General features: G+C 37.7%; 1 protein-coding gene across 2 annotated transcripts in view; it reads right to left on the minus strand.

Moving 5' to 3' along the window:
• Window positions 1-3,792: 3,792 nt before the first annotated feature.
• SMARCA1 (SWI/SNF related, matrix associated, actin dependent regulator of chromatin, subfamily a, member 1) overlaps window positions 3,793-17,583 on the minus strand; it is a 34,732-nt gene continuing 20,941 nt past the window's right edge. For both annotated transcript variants that reach the window (XM_039571958.1, XM_019290871.3), the window contains 6 exons: window positions 16,647-16,769; window positions 14,976-15,108; window positions 13,905-14,023; window positions 13,491-13,703; window positions 8,637-8,747; window positions 3,793-7,964 (listed from right to left, as the gene is read on the minus strand). In XM_039571958.1, coding sequence (XP_039427892.1) covers window positions 7,893-7,964; window positions 8,637-8,747; window positions 13,491-13,703; window positions 13,905-14,023; window positions 14,976-15,108; window positions 16,647-16,769 — 771 coding nt within the window. In that variant the 3' untranslated portion in view covers window positions 3,793-7,892. The remainder of the gene's footprint in view (window positions 7,965-8,636; window positions 8,748-13,490; window positions 13,704-13,904; window positions 14,024-14,975; window positions 15,109-16,646; window positions 16,770-17,583) is intronic.

A 17,583-nucleotide genomic window follows, 5' to 3' on the forward strand; every position in this document is an offset into this window, starting at 1 on the left:
TTTCTGACCACCTCCAGACACACTGAACACTGGAAGGAGCCTTCCGTGTAGAGAAGATGTCGATTTCTGAAGGGTGATGGGTCTGCCTGTGTACAATATCCATGGATAGGCACTGGGGCCTATCAGACAGCCAACCCCTGCACCCTAGGCTTCTTAACAAACTTTTAAACCAGGATGCCTGACAGGCAGCATTTTAAGAAAATCCTGCAGCACCCAAGAAATAAATAGACTAACATTACTCTTGTGTTTCTGATTCTGCCTCCGGTTCACTACAAAGTAACTTGAAGCTCAATAAACTTTGACATGTTTTCATGTTATAAAAACAAAGACAAAAACTTATTTATTCACTTTTTACCTCATACATCCCAAATCAATAATTGCATCTATTGATCGATGACAAATTCAAAACTTTAATTTACATTGAGTACCGTAACCTAATAAGATGGCAACAACTGAATTTGTTGAAATCGATTTTCGTTTCCAACAGAAAATCTTCAGGCCCGTAGCATAATAAGATGCAGTACATGGAGCAGTTAATTACCAATGAGTATCACAAAAAGCTAAAATTAAATTTCTTTTCGACTATTGAAAGAAAATGCTGAGTCTCCAGGGCTGACATTTAAGAAAAAGAAACTTCTTGTACCTCTTCCACATGTTCATTTACGTAATGCTAATCAACCCTTTGTAACATAAATAAGTAAAATTATTTCAGAGATATGTATGTATAGAAGCCATAAAATAATGCTGACACATTTTGAAAGGGTAGGGGTTTTTTTCTTTTAAAATTACGGCGACATAATTTTAATAGTAAGTCCCTGAAGAAAAGTCCTGCTTTTTGTGGTGCAGAGGTGCCTGCCTTCAAGCAGTCATTGAATGTGCTCTAACACAAAGCCAACACAGACCTTGCAGGCTGGCTCTGAGCTGCTCTGAGTGTCACATCAAGTGCCACATCAGCTATAGCTCAGCTTAAACTTTGATAGAGGCTTTTTAAATTGAACATAATGCAACTTCTGGATGGGAAGACCTCCTCAAATCACCTCTTATGTGGCAACTAGCCAGCAAGCCAGGCAGTCTGCATGTATGTTTGGAAAGGAGTGGCAATGCTGAGGAGACACTGGATTACAGCCCTGTCAACACAGAAATCCAAGCAGTTGCATAGAGCACCTCAGTATTGCCACACCATTGGCCCTGTTCACAGTTCTCCATCTTCACGTTTCCTCCTTTCAGATCCCACACCACCACCTGGGGTCTGAACAGGTAAGAACATGGGAGCTCTGCAGGCAGGAAAGCTAGAGAGAAGCGAAGCCCAACGGTGCCTTCACAAGCTGCGCTCCACACCAGGCACACGCACAGCTCCAGGGCCTTCCTAACTCCACACACTCAGCAGCAAGTTACAGTAGCTTTACTTTAAATTTCCATTTACTAGCAATAAAAATAGACAGATTTAGCCATCAATCTCCAGTTAATTACACACAGATTTTTGCAGCCCAGCTCTCACTCCTGCCTGGCACAGGCAATTTTTTCCAGGATTCAGCCTTTCCGCTCCCCATTTCAAATGTTGGAAGTGGAGCCTGCTGTGAGAGTAGGGCTTGCACAGGGACTGGGAACTGTGCCAAGACACCCCATCTGTTAATTTGGACAGCTTTCCAAGGAGCCTCCACATGAAAATATCCACAATGTCAACTGACCGAGCAGGATTTGAAATAAGGTCTAGAAGCAAAGGCTTAGTCCCAACTAAGAGTGCATCACGTACCTGTGCACCTTCCTGCTCCTGACTTCACCACCAGCCAGCATTAAAGCAGGTTATTATAACACCCAGCAACTTCTTGTCTCTCCTCCACTTTCCAGCCTCGTGAGCACTGTCCAGCAGCACAGCTTGGCATCAGGCTCCAGGATGGTCCAATTAGTGTGTCCAGAGGTCAGGCAGACTCCTCACAGCAAAACAAGCGCCTGGGTTTGCAGCCTCCAGCCAGGACATGGTAACCAAGGGCAGCCTCACAAGGACCACGGGGCAGAAATGAACACCAGACAAGCCACACCTCCCTTTGTGCCAGGGTACAGGACACTGAATGAAAATAACAATCCATGTTTCTAATCCTACAGGGCACTCAAGGCTTCCAAGCCAATAAATGGCCTTGTTCAGCTTTAAGGACCAGGCACAAGTGTCACCTCCCAACAGAGACAGCCAAAAGACTCTTACTGCCACCCAGAGCAGAAATTAGGCAGGCACAAGGCCACATCAAGTTGAGGGTTTTTGAGAGGAACTGACTGAAGGCAAGGGGAGGTGGTGCAGAGTAGGCAGGGAACACACAAATGCTTGTACCAACACCTAGGCTAAAAGGGCCCTGTAGCATTGGGGCTCCTGAAGTGAACATCATTCCACACCTTCACCCAGGTTACACTCCCAGCTGAAACACCCTTCCAAGCCAATTAAAACAAACAAATAAACAAAATCCTGACCAACAGCCCTCCATGAACAAAGACATGAAAACCAAGGCATCTAGAAAATCAGGTCATTTGAAGAAAATGCAAGTGCTACAGTTGTAAGGAAACAGAATTAACAAAAGCCTTACTGCACTCTAAACCCTCAATGTAAAGTCATGTCTTAAGTAATATCCACCTGTTAAGCTAAAAAAGGAAAACATGTAACAAAGGCCATTTTCCAAACTGATGGGTGGTACTTAAGATTTTGTGGCCTTCAGCATTGTCCACCTAATTAACAAAGAAGAAGATAAATGAAGATGACTTTTCAGTCTCTTTTCTTATGGCAGGAAACTGCCAAGAACTGTTTGCTCCCTGCAGAAGCTGACGACAGCCTGACCTTCCCCAAAACAGAGCACACGAGAATGATCATCCTGTGTCAACACAGAGCCCCACACCCACTGAGTAGCTCTGCAGACAGGACCACTGCTCCCATCTGAAAGTTCTGTTGTTTGAACAGAGCTTCTCCTCCAGGAGGGTTGGCAGGTACTGTTTCCAAGAAAATCTTGGAAACAGTAGACTTTGTGCTGGTAAACCACCCCTCAAAATATGCAAGAAGCAGAAACTAGCTATGGGATCCTGCTCAGCCTGGCAGGGAGCAAAGCTATCTGGAAGAACTATAGCTCTTGTAGTGAACCCAAAAACTTTTTTGGCTGCTACTGAAGACAAGGTAAGGTGGAACTACACATCTATTCCCCAGCTCCTTCATCCTGGTCTACGTGCCTCACCTGAAAAAGAACGAGGTCTATAAAAAGTTCAGTGTGGAGCAGACAGAATTGCTGCCAGCCAACACCAGAAAATCTGGTCCTCCAGTCTGTCCTTTTTTTTAGGTCATCCTGAGGAAAAAAAAAGGTAGGAAAATGAGCATTCATGGAGGGCATGCACGTCTCCAAGCACAGTATCTAGCAAGTCTACTAGAGATCAACAAGTGCAACAAAAATTTTCATGGTTCTTACCACTGTGTCAGCTGGACTTAAGCGCCAAAGTATTTCATTTTAGTAACACACCAGAGGTATGAAATAAAAGGGAACCAGCAATATACTTTAATAAAGAATCAATATACATTGTGTGACAGTGTACTAAGAGACAACACAGGCAAGGCTGTCAAAAAAGCATAGGCACTACTAGTACAGTTTTAGATTACAAGAAACTATAATTTGAAAGCAGATGTGGAACAGCCACACACACCCCTTTACGTTCAGCCACCATGGCCTGAAGGTTACGGGAGGCACAAGAACAACAAAACCAGATTAAACTACATTGAAAGCATCCAAGTAACAGGCCCCTGTGTACCAGAATCACCAGAAGACATCAAGTTCATATTAACTTTTATTTTCATATATGTACAACTTAAGAAACAAATCTCAGTTTGAAAACTTTAGAAGTTATCTTGAACAACACAACACCGACATACCTTTGAGGCAGCAAATATTACTCCTATTAAGGCTCTCATAAAAGGATGGATATCATGCAAATGCAATTAAAGAGTACAGTACATTTCAAAATATGCAAACTAAGCTCAACTTTAAGTCTTTCAGAAAAAGAACATATCAAACATTAGAACAATGACCCACAAACGCATTTACATACATGCTTGAAGCTAAGTACATGGACTAGATAAAATTAAGTGATCTCTTAGTCAGATCAGAACTACAGTTGGTGATCAATCCCTTCTAGCATCACAAGTGCCAATGTCTGCACCAACCTCATCATTTTACATTCACATAAACTGGTATTGACCGCAAAATTCTACCTTTTTTCAAGCTGTAATGCTTTGGCATTTATTTCTCATCACTGAAAGTACTTAATCCCCCTACTGAACGTGGGCAAGAGACATGAACAGAGTGCCTGCAACACAGCAGTGCACAGCAGGAGCTGCAGGCACTGCACAACAAAGTTACTTCCATTGATGCCAAACTAATTTTTGCTTTTATATGCTCCTCATATAGCTACAGAGCTACAAATATATATATGAAGAATATATAAAAGCAAAAATCAGTTTGTCATTACCATCAGGCACTTAGAGTCTGATTAATTTCTGTATACTGTACTCCTTCCTCATCATCTCAAAGAGGGAAGCTGCTTTTTTGTTAAACCATAACCAGCATTACCACTAAATCAAACAAGCAATGCTAATCTACAAGAAAAACATTCTTACTTAATATTTTAGTATAATAACACCACTTGTGCAAACCATCATCTAAAGATGGTCTAGTATTACCAGCAAGAAGAAAGTTCATTTCTTCTCTATGTCATTGTAACAAACTGAAATTAAATACAGTGAAGACGGTCAGCAGCATTACTTTTTTGGTGTCATCACTAACATAACTCAAAAATAAAAGGACTAGTAAGTTGGAAATGATGAAAATGTGAAAAGAAAACCACCACAATTGCTGTGACCTCTCCCAGGATGTTATGTGCACTGCTGGGTGAGCCAAAGGTGCTAGGTGACTTTCTTCAAGACTGATGTTTACACAAGCAAATTTTACTTGTCCACTGAAAAGGAACTAAATTAATTTTCAAAATGTTATATCTTGCAGCATTTCTGGCAACTCTAAAATTGCCTGAAGGCCCACACTTTTCAGAAGTTTCCTATCACGTAACATTCAGTGCTTACTAATTTCTTACAAACAGTACTCCTCACCTAAGAAAAGAACAGTTAAAAGGAAGATGCTTTCATTTCTGTCATCTAATTTTGAGTCACAGCAGCATATAATTTAAGATACTGCTAGGCACACACTGTGTGGGTATCTGCAACTGGAAGAACGAAAAAGGGAAAAGAAAGATCCATTTTACTTTAATCCTGACCAGCAGCTGTTAGCAATTTTCTTTAGTTATCACTGTAGGACATGATGGATGGGAAGGCTCAATCCGCTAGGAACTGGTTTATAGCGTCCAAGTGCTCTCAAGGACTGTTGTTCAACAGCACATTCAGTTTAACTAGGGACTACAGACTGCAAGAGATAGCAGATAGTTCCTGGGAGAATCTATCATTCTTCAGAGAAGCTGTCTCATCAAGGGGATAATATCTGAAAGAACAATTGCATGATCTTTTGCTATATGGCTTGTGTACCATGTCATTGAGAAGAGTGAACATTAATTCAAGTGGTAACTCAAACCAAGAAATCTGCATAAAAGAACATGTTAAGACATTACCATTTTAAGACTTTCCATACACTTTGCAACACAGAGAAACCGGATACACAAAAACATGCAAGTCAAACAAAGCTAATCTACAATAAACAAAACCAGAATACACTTATTTCAAGACTTAAAACATGAAAATATTCATCCAATGCTAAATAGGAGCAATAGAATAAGCTCTAGACCTAGCCATGTAATTCCATAAACATTTCAATTGGCTCTTTCAGCCTTTATTTCCCTTCTCTTTTAACTTGTTTTTATAATTTCAGGCCATAAACTTAGTGAGTGGCACATGAGCCAAAAAGCAAATGTAAATAAGGCATCTTCCTCTCTCTATTAATAGCAATGCTCCAGCGATTTGTGGTTATATGTGCACGTAGCTGCACAGCCTTTTTCCATAATTACATGGGATGTCCTCCTCCCAAGGATAAAGCAGGATGTTAATTGCTCCAATACCAAAGCTATCATCTGAGGAGACATGCTCCTTTCCTGAGCACACCTACCCCGCTAGGTTGCACACTCATTTAAAAACATGCTCTGACTCCAATCTCCTGCCTGGAAGTTGTGCCCCATCATTGTCAGATGTACCTTTCAACTCATCATACGAAGCTCAACAGATGAATACCAAGTCTTACAAATATAAGCCCAGTGAAATAATTAACGTGGTCCCTGGACAAAAGCTACAATCCAAAATATACAATCTAATCTTTATAATTACCTTTTGAAATGCTCAACTAATTCATCACACCCATTTTGACCCAAACCTTAAAGAGACATTACCAAAAAAGCTGGAAATTGCTCATCAAACTTAGGGACCCTAATCCCAGAAAACTTCGAAGACATACCAATATATTTTAAATGACATAGAAGAATACGGGCAGAGCTCAAGAACTTTATTTTATAAAGTCCTGAATTTTACAAACACAGAAGAAGGTAGCAAATGCAAAGCACGAAATACAAAGAGTAAAGAGGTTTCTTTATCTCAAAACACCTCAATCCACTGAAGGAAGCAAACTGCACTACAAGTTTACAAGAAGTCTTCAAGGGAAGTACCATGTAAAGCACACTGCATGAATCTAGACCTGACATTATGAGGGCATGTCTCACCATAGCAAGGTCTGTACTAAACACCAGATCAGAGACAGAACATTAAAGTAAAACATCAGATGTCACAGTCACTGTTCTACTGATCCAGGAAAGGCAGAGACTCTGAAGTGAGCAGGAACTGTGAACCTGCTTAATAAAGGCCATTCTTGCAAAGTCAAAAAATCATACATCCAACACTTTCGTCCCTTCATTAAAATAGAAATACTAAAAAGGAGCACTCCATAACATATCCCCATTGCTTTTGACTGACATGTTGAGTAAAAGGTAAAAGAAGAACTTTAGCAGAGATAATTAGAGCAACGAAGATCTTTCAGCACAAGGCAGCAGAGCTGAGCAGCCTACCAACCAGAAAGTGAATTATTTTGTTTGCTACTTAAACAACCAGAAGCTGTTAGCTGACTACTTCCTTTTATGAGGCATAGAAAAGTTTTCATCTAGACACCCTTCTGAAGAACGCCTCACCCTGTGTTTAAGCATGTAGCCCAGCAGAAATCACTGATAAAGAAAAACAAGAAGTGTGTATTTGCTGGGTTTCCTTCTGAACATTTCAGAGAAAAATGTCCACATAATGCACAGAGCAAACAAGGATGTCAGTCTAATTAGATTTTGTTTTGTCATGCTCCTGATCCTGTCTAAGTACTCCTCTGAAAAAAATCTGATTGATGATGAAGGCACAATTATACAAACCTTAACATTCTCTCTAAATGTAGCTATGCAAAAGGGAGAGAAGGTAGGGAAAACAAAGGTAAAGTATATTTCTCTTCAAATAATTAAGTCAGTTTATTTTCCAACAGCCATATAAATTTAAAATATGAAATAACAGTAATACAGCTATAGAATCTAGGTTTTCTTTCAAAGCAGCAGCATATAAAACATATAAAAGCCAAAAACCTCAGCACAAGCTTCAAAAAACCAAGGACTGAGTGAATTTTGCCAAAGACATAAAATTCACAAAATACAGTACACAAAAATACTGGAATGCATAAGATATAAAGCTACACATTTTAGGTAAAGAAAGCCGTTGTAAAGTATACAAAATTTGCAAAATTAAAGCATGGGACTTGGGGAAGAGTACCATGAATACAAAGAAGTTGGCAATTAATACACATAGATGGAGTGAAGAAAGTGGCAGTCTAATATTTAGCATTCGGTTTTCAGGTTCACGACTTCACTTTCTTAGCATCTTTTTTTCCAGAGTTCTCAGCAGCCAAATCTGCTTTTCTCTTCTGTGACTAAAGAGAAAAAATAAGTATAAATTTCACAATAAATTTAAATACATAATTGACTATTTCAAAGGGAATGTATGACCCCAATGCATTCTAGATTTCAGTTCACCTTTGTAGGATATAATGGAAAGGCAAACATAAATCGCCGATGTAGACACTTAATTCTCCTACCCTTTTTATATCCTTGAAATCATCACATGGTCTCAGTGGTGCAGGCACCACACATACCATGAATTGGATGACAAGATCAGGACCTTGACTTATACACAATTCTGTTCTAAAGATGACAACCCTTCAAAATAAAAGCAGCACTTTCATTTCTTCTTCCAGCAATTATTATGTAAGGGAGGAAAAGAACTCTGAGAAGAAATTGAAGCAACGTGCGATGTACGTAAGTAGGCAGAGAAGTAGGCAGTGGAACTTTCTGAAATGAGTGTTCCTCAGCTACTTAAACAAAAGGCTTTCCAAAAAAAAAAAAGCCCCAAAATACTATGCACTGGGAATACCAACCCCAAAAAATCTAGAAGATCTGCGAATAGACAAATATTTCAGTTTAATTTCTCAACTCATGGTTTCTACTAACGCAATCAGTGCCTACCATTATCTTTTACGTTTTCTAACAAAATATATTATGGAATTCTGCCCCACTAGAAGCAAAGTAAGTGCTGCTAAACATACTGCTGTAACTTTTGCTCCTCTTTTCTTCTTTTCAGCTCTTTCTTTTTCCTCAATTTCCATATTTTCTTTTTCTATTAATGATATGAGAGTATTGCAGCGTCTCTGAAACTCCTAAGGAAAGAGAATACATCAGATTTTTAAGTAAATTATACAACTTCTCTTGCTTACATAAGTATGTTCAAAATTCTTTAATTTCAAAGCATATACATTTTCCTAAAATATTCAATAACACTAATCATTAGCTTAGTTACTATTATCTGTCTTTCCCTCAGTGTAACTTTTAGAAACAGAAAAGGATTTACTGTCCTCCTGACAAGGAGTTTTCAGGATTGTATCTTCCAAACGGACATCCCAAAAGACTGATGTGATCTTTCATTGGTTAATGAAGCAAATTACAGCCTGCCAGCATAGTATGCCAGATTTTAGGAAAGAGGTCTTCAAATATATCTTTAAAGGAGAGAGAAAAGGAAGAAAAGCTATCTTAAGCAATACTTTTTTCAAACAGACTACGGTTTGGGGGTTTTTGTGAAAAGACACTGTAGAGCTGCAAATTGGCCAAAAATCTCTCCTGTCTTACATTGTGAATTCACTGCTATATTTTTACTCAAATAGCACCCAAGAGACAGTAGGCCCTAAATGCTTTAACATCAAGACTTGAAAGCCATCTGAAAGCCATCAGGACTAAATGCCACAAGGCTGTTTATACATTAAAAAGTATTTGCAATGCAACTCAAAATATCTGCATTGCAGTTACTAATGGTTAGCTTGGTTAAAAGAACTCAATTGACATGGACAGTTTCTTGTACCCCCATCTAAAAGATCTCTTACAAAATACCTGACAGTGCCTATTTTTATTATCATTACTCAGTATATTCTATGTACTATTGAGAACATGATTCCATGGGCTTTTCTTTCCAACTCGAAGCAGAAAGCTTTCTTCTGAGAAAAAAAAAAGCCCCAAAAATATGTCTTATCTCTGTTAAACTCAGTGAAGCCATTTTTGAAACACAGGCTATCCTAGAATTACCTAGTAGCACAAATCTTAACCTACAATGGGTCCATTTGCAATGAAGTGAACAGCTGACCTTTTTGCCCAGAAATTAGTCTCTATTTTCTCCGCATCTGTAAGCTGGGTACTGCCTCAGCCACCATGGTCCCTGACAGAAAATGATGCAGCCTCTTGTGCTTTCCTGATCCTGACCCTTCTCACACAGGCGGGCATGTGACTCATCTTTGAGACATTCAAACCCTCAAGCTTAACCACATTCTTTAAGTTCTACAGTTGTCACAGATTTCTCTACAAAGGATGCTCCATGGCCTTGGGCAAAAGCTGTGTAGTTCAGAATGGACACAGAGAATCCTACCACCACATGAATTCTTTTTACCAGACACACACAAAAAAAATCCTCAGGACATTTTTCTTAACAACTCCCTTCCAGAAATGTTCCAGTGTCATGCTTGTAGCTTCGCAAGGTATGGTAGTAAGTCATTTCTATCACATCCTGTAGCAGTAACCCCACACCCTCCAGTAAAGGTTAAACCACGAATTAGGGTGCCATGCTTGTGCCCTGGTATGTGACAGTCCTGGAGCTAAAATACTCTCACTTTAACCAACAAACTTCCTCAAATTCCACCCAAACAACAATTTTTAGATAAAAAAGCAACAAGTCTGAGTAAACTCCAGTTCAAGCCATCCCAACATACATTGCAATCCCAAACATAGAACAAAAGAGAGCCTCTGTCCCAAAAACCTACACATTACAGATGAACAGAGATGAAAGAAGACCAATATAGAATGATGCTTGTCAATATGCCAGAAGTATTTTATATCATTTAAATTTGTGTATATTGCACTCAGACTTAGGAGCTGAGGTCAAGACTGATGACAAGCTGCCTCATGATAATAATAATCAGCTGGATTTTTTCTAGCATATGAGAAACCAGACTGTGTTAAACTCAAGACAAGCAACTAATCAGAAAGGACTAAGAAATAACCTTGATCCATTTACCATAAGGCGCTCAGAAAGATCCTACTTTTTCCTGGGGACAAATGCTTGCATAAACACATACATTTATAAAGTGTTCATGTTCATGGTTAGACTTCCAGATGGACTACTGCTCCAAAGCATCTGCTGTGGACAGAGGATGGACTCAAGAACAATTTTCTCTGGAGAATCACAGAATCAGCTGACAGTAAGATGTGACATGCACACAGGTTTCTTGTACATCTACCATGAGAAAGAATCTGAGTGATAAATCCTGCACTGAGCTACTGAAATTTCAATATGGACTGCTGCATTCCATTTTAGTGTTATAAAAATACACTTATTTAAAATGCTTTGCACTTTCAGAGATGAGTTTTTATTCTGTGTGGCCTGATACTTTTCTCTTTAGGATGGAAAGACAGAAGATGTACTTTGTTCACCCCTTCACAGCTATAAAGACCTGTATTGCAATAAATAAGATGGGAGCACTGAACCATTGCCTTCCACATGGCTGGAGGCAGAGATGCTGACTTGGGAGCAAAGGCAGCCCTCAGCTCTGTCCACAGCCCCGATACTCCTGTATTTACTAAGGAGTCATTTGTCTTATGCTGGGGAATGTTTGCAGAAAGGTAAAAGAGAATATGCATAATTTATGACTTCAGAGAACAGATACATGCTTCACTGCTGCCATGATATTTTGCATTCTTCCTGCATGGACAGAAATTAAAAAAAACAAAACAAAACAAAAAAGAACTCAATTTAAAAAGAAAAAAAAAATTTACAATCTTGGCACTTGTGATATCTTTAAAAACTTACATTTTGGATAAACCATCTGATTTTGAAATAATTAAATGAAGCAGAATTTGTTTTTCAAAGAGAAATCTTCAGGAGAAGAAACAGAAATAGTAAGATGGAAGATAAATTAGCTATTTATATGGAATTCAAGAGACATCTAGTGGTTACAACACAAAGTTTTGTCAAAGAGCCTACTAAACTCTTTTCAGAATTATGCTGCCCTTCTTATCTTGTTTAATAGGAGTTTAAATGATCACATGTAAGTTTCAGCATTCTAAGAAGCCTTTCCACTTTCACAGAATTTATTGACTCCTCTATAAATATTTGTTTATACTGCATTCATTATTCTTATTATGTGATAATATGTGATTTTATGCGATTTTCCAGCACATTTCTTTACAAAAAAAATCACTGAACTAGTGCAAAATGGACCCATAGAAATTAATACCTCCACAAATGCCAAGATATTAGAATATATCAGCTATATTACTAAACCATAGAGAGCATGCTAATTTAGAACATTTCAGAAAATTAAATGCACATTGAAAGTGAAAGATTGTTTTAAGTTTGTATTTCCATAATATTCTTTTTCAACCGTGTAGTAGCAGAAAAACTAAAAATATTAATGGATAGAATTTTAAGAGAAAATCTAAGCCAAAAGATTCATTATATTCCCAGTGTGTCAGTTTCAGCATTAAGACACCACAGAACATACTTCTATACTTCAGCAAATGATTTCTATCCCCTTTAAAAAGAAAAGTATACGGAACATAAGGATCTGCAAGATTTAAACTGAATATTTAACTCTACCCCTGACAACTATATATCAACTAATATTAAACACTGAGCTACATTTTTAATTTCTAGTACCCATTTCTATGATTTATTTAAATGGATTCCGGCACAGACAACTTAAAAGAAACTTCTTAATGTACTAAATATTGGAGGCTTCTCTCTTTATGGCTGTAATTTTAAAATCCAGTATTTCTTCAAACAGACATTTTAGTAAGTAACACTTGTAATTCTTTTTAATTAAGGGCTAACTGCTGCACTATCCAGAAGCACTTTAACTGCTGAAATATCAAGTAAAAAATTGTATTGCATAATTATAAGTGGTACTGGGAAAAGCAAATACCCAGCTGTTCAAACACAATTTTAAATATTTTATCTTATGTTTTATTTATTCTTAGTACAGTACCCAGAACTCTGAAAGAACATTCTTTCAGATAAGCAAATCCTGAGGTCAGGAAATGAAGACAAACAAGTAGAAAGAGCTGAGCAAAAATTTTGAGACAGATCCAACAGCTTTTTATCACTGCAAGAGTCCCATATTCTGATGCTGGTACCCACATACCAGCAACCACCAAAGCTTCTGTTAGTGTTATCGATTCCTGCTTAATGACTGAATTAAAAATCAATGGCTCTGCTCTAACATTCAGAGTACTAGTCTAGACTTGCTATTAACCTTGTATTATATTCCCTAAATACAAACAAAAATTTCAGGAAAGTATACATAAAGAAATTTAAGCACCTGTAGTTGTGAATGTGGATTATCCCATGCAAAGTGCATTTTCAACCTGTTGCTTCAATGATTAATTTCTATGTGAATCACTAACTTTCCTCATGCTGTTAGAAATTAAATACTGTATTAGAAAACCTGCTCCTTTCTCCAAGTATATTATTCAGATATTTTCAGTGTTTAATTATCCAAAAATTCTAAAAAAGTCATATTTTAAGAGACATTGTTTGGTAAAACACTCAGTTTGCAATAAAATTAACAAGGATATTTTTAAGTCTAGTCTACCTCTGCATTAATCCCTTTGGATGACATGGGACTTCAGCTTGGCAGGTTTTCTAATCTGTTTGTTTCAGTTGGAATGTTTTTGCTGTACTAAAGGAAAAGGTTACTTTAAAAAAAATAGAAACGAAAATAAAAAAACCTTAAGTTATTCTTTCAGCACTTGTTTCCTGAACACCAGTGTTCCAGCACAAACCCAAATTTTATGTGGTGGTGCTTAAAAGAAAGGAACAAGACACTTCATGTCATGCCCTAGTCCCTGAAAGTGGTACTCACCATTGCAGTTCTGGATTTGATAAACCAGTCGAACCTGAACTGAGGAGCATTGCGCACGCACTGCCTCAGCTCCTCGTACACGTTTTCCTTGTCAAAGCCCATCTTGTGTAACATACAGATCAAAAATCTGTCTTCTTCTTCCGTGTAATTTTTCCCTTTGTTTGTCCCATACTGAATACGCAGCTGATGAAAAGGTGCTTTGTACCTTGCAATCTGAATGCAAAACAAAAATAAGGACTAATAAACACACAGTGCTACATCAAGGAATTATTGCACATTACTGTAGATCACTGATAGATGGTATGCTACCTATGCTGCATAAAAAGACAGAACTCCCATCCCCAACTATTACTTTTCTGAAGAAATTTTTTGGAAGAAGTCAGCTGCAGTAAACAAAAAACCTAGAATCATTACTTTGGCATCAAGGGCTTTCTTGATACTGATCCTCCGCTGAATTCTTGCCTCTCCTCGTTCAATTTGAGCCATAATCCTCTCAATGTCCTGTAGTTCATTACAACGTTCCCAGAAAACGGCTAAAAACACAAAACAAAATTGTTGAATATAATCTTTTTCTCTACTCTTACTATTTTACTCAGTTAAGATACTCTGGCAAAAAAAATAAATGTAGCCTGTGGTTCCATTAAATCATGAACAATGAGCTAATGCTCTCCAGCTTATGCTAGCCAAAAAACAAGCTTGCACAGACTCTTTATTCAATATCTTTAAAGCTTAACTATAAGCAAAGGCTTAGTAAAAATTCTAACAAAATTTACATTCAACATAATTAATTGTAGTCATGTAAAACTCTGAAAAAAATACTTTTAAGGATGCTTTCCATAACAGTGGTGAAACAGAGCTGCCAGTCTAGCAGTGAAACACATTCATATTTTTGTTTTCACTAGCTATCTCTAACATCAGAGGATACTTAGTCTCTCTATTATAAAAGCTACTCATTTGTGGTTTCTCCAATGATATATCTTTTAGTCAACCCAAAATAAATTCAACACTTTGAATGGAACTCTTGTGGAGCTCTTCCTTTTCAACTATAGGAGGAACATTGCAAAGTTTATTTTATGAAGGTGTTTGGTAAAATTACATCCAAGGCTGCAAGAGGAAGAAATCTAAAAAGCACTGTGTAAATACAGAAGAAAGATACAGTGTACTAGCTAAAATAGCAGAGACACAGCATAAAGAATCACATTGCCGCTATAAGGCAGCTTCACAATTCCACAAGTCCATGTTATCAGTGAGAATTAACTATGTCAAATTCTAAATCTTGACTAAGGAGGGATAAAGGCAGCTGTAGGTGTTCAGTTATATGCTGCAAAATCAACCTTTTTAACAGAATTTTTTCTTCTAAAAAAAAAAAAAAAAATTCTTCCATGCATCCAAATTCTCTATCGTGTAATTTTAAAAGAACACGTAGCAAAAATCATGGTAATACAGTGGTATTAGGAAATAAATACATTTTAAAATATCACAAACCTGAGTACTCAATGACCTCCTCAGGTGACTTTCCTTCCACCTCACGGGCAATATTGTCTATATCATCACGACCATATTTCTCATTAGCTTTAATAAACTGGTTAAAATCTCTTTTATTCCAGTTTGTAAAACCCTGTAAGCAGCAAGAAGGCATTATTAGGTCAAAGGGAAACATTTTCCAAAATTTTGATTTATGTAAGTACCATTTGCTCCTCTGCAACATCACATAATTACAGCAGCTAATGGTCTTTCAGGATTTCCATAAACTTGCATTATCCAGGGTTTATTACTGAATCATTAAAAGTCTAAAGAGTTATTTTTGGGCATGACTTCACGTGCATTAGTAAGAGCTTTTTATCCTTTCTTTTTAAAGTTTTTGTGATACTTCTCCAAAGAAACCAGCTCAGTGACAGTCGCCCTTCAGTGGATACAAGCACCACACTTCAGAGGAGCACAGGGTGCAGCAATGCAAGTGTCATCCATCACAAGTTCTTAGAGCAGTGCAAGTATCTAAAGCAAGAGCTCCTACTTCAGATGTTTACAAACCTGGAACCAGACAAACAGCTGGATGAAAGTATAAGTATGTCAAGAAACCATCTCTAGTCCAAAAAGATGCAATCAAATGGAAACTCTAAAGCACTGTCAAACAGAGAATTTGTTATGCACCAAGGTAATCAATCCAAAACTGAACAAGCGAGATGAAACGCACAAAAACATCATCCAAGAAAGAAACATTACAATTTAAAGACAGGGAAAGCAGGAAACACCAAGAACAAACAAGACAATCACACGCCTGGGCAATAATCTGTAGTGCATTGAGTTTCTTTCATCACAGAAATGTATTTACAAGGAGCTTTGTCAGTTCTCCAGCTGAATAAACTCACTCCACAATTAGACAGCATCTTCAGAGTGAGTCTAATATACAATACAATACAAGTATTTCTTTTTCATCATTAACAGCAGTACTGATATGCATATCAGCACATCGGCTTAAATATTTCCTCTGCTATACATATGTGAAATTAATAGTGAAATTGTGACCTTGCAATTTTCTTCCAAGGTACACTAGGCTCAATTCTTTTACAGAAAATTTTCTGAATCAAAAAATCCTGTTACTTTGAGACACACCTTTCTCCTTAACAATCAGCTTTTAATAAGCCCACTCAGCAGGGTAACCAGCCAAAAGGTCCAGAAACTAGCCAGTGACAGGGATTCAGTCCCAGTATAAAAGGAACATGCCTAACAACTCAACTGGGACAAAATTATGGATGTGACATGCCTTAGACACCTGCATAAACACCATGTATGTTGACACAGGCTTGTCCTGATTCAAACCCTTTTTGATTTAAAAAAACACAAGCCATATGCATGTACAAGAAACCCACTGATTGGCTTTCTGCATGTATTGCTGGGTAGTGCATCTACTATACAAGTTGTTGCCTCAGAAATGTTCAAAGACATTCAAGGAAACAGTAGATGACCAAGATGTAAACTTGTTCAAGGACAGGAAAGATCCCTCAAAGCAAAACCAATCAAAATCATTACATGTTGTGTGCTTTCTTCTTTCAATAACATCAGCATAGCTTTCCTGTGTGTATTTACCATTATTAGTACTGATATTCCACACTAGCAAAAACCTATGATGAAATACTTCAGCTGATTTTATTTTACCTGTGTTAGAAGCTTTTCTTTCTCTTCACTCTCCTCAGTATTCAGAGGCATAGACTCATCTATCTTCTTTTGTTCCTCCTTTTGTACCTGAGCTGCATTTGGAAGGTCAGGATTCCTGGGGACCTAAAATCAGGGGAATCAAAAAGCAGTAGTACAGCAATGTTATTTCAAAGATTGCATTTTAGAAGCACTGATCTGTGCAAGTTACCAAATGTGTTCTACCTAGATTCAAATCTCATTGCTTAAACCTCTCCTCCCAAAAATAGGACTAGATTTAAGTTCTAAGTTCGTTATGCCCTGAACCCACCACTCCTACACACAATGACCACGGGATATTGTGAGAGGCAGAGCTGTCACAGGTCACTGATTTCAGTGGCAGCTTTCCCTAGCAAAGGACCTGCTTTCCATCGTTCAGTGGTTTAGAATGTTTTATAACTACAGCGAAACACTAAGTTCTGCCAGGTTTACTATAAAGCCATGCACGCTGCCAAAGGAAGGACCAGACACACAACACAATGTAAACAAGAACAAGCAACATTTGATCTGTCCCTCTCCACACTGACCAATTTAGTATTTGTGACCTTTCAACTGTATTCCAATTCCACTGCACATAACAGCAAACAAGTCAGAAACCAGTATTCAGTAAAGGTTTAGTAGACCTTACATATTTCTGCAGCAAAAGGTAGTGGAAGATAAGAACTGTTTAGCTGGTTTTAATATATAAGAAATCTTCTTGACTTTACTGGTTTAAATTAAGACTGACACATAAAGCTTGGTCTCTGCCTATTGGATACCTTCTGATACTCTTTATGGCAGTTTTCAGTTTTAATAATAAACTCTCTTCAGATTGAAAGAGCAATACTCATATTTCCATTTCAAAGCAAAACAAATTTAATTATATTTATCACTTTCACCACCAGTAAACAGTCAAACTAAC

The sequence above is a fragment of the Corvus cornix genome, chromosome 4A (assembly GCF_000738735.6).
Source record: "Corvus cornix cornix isolate S_Up_H32 chromosome 4A, ASM73873v5, whole genome shotgun sequence".
NCBI lineage: Eukaryota > Metazoa > Chordata > Aves > Passeriformes > Corvidae > Corvus > Corvus cornix.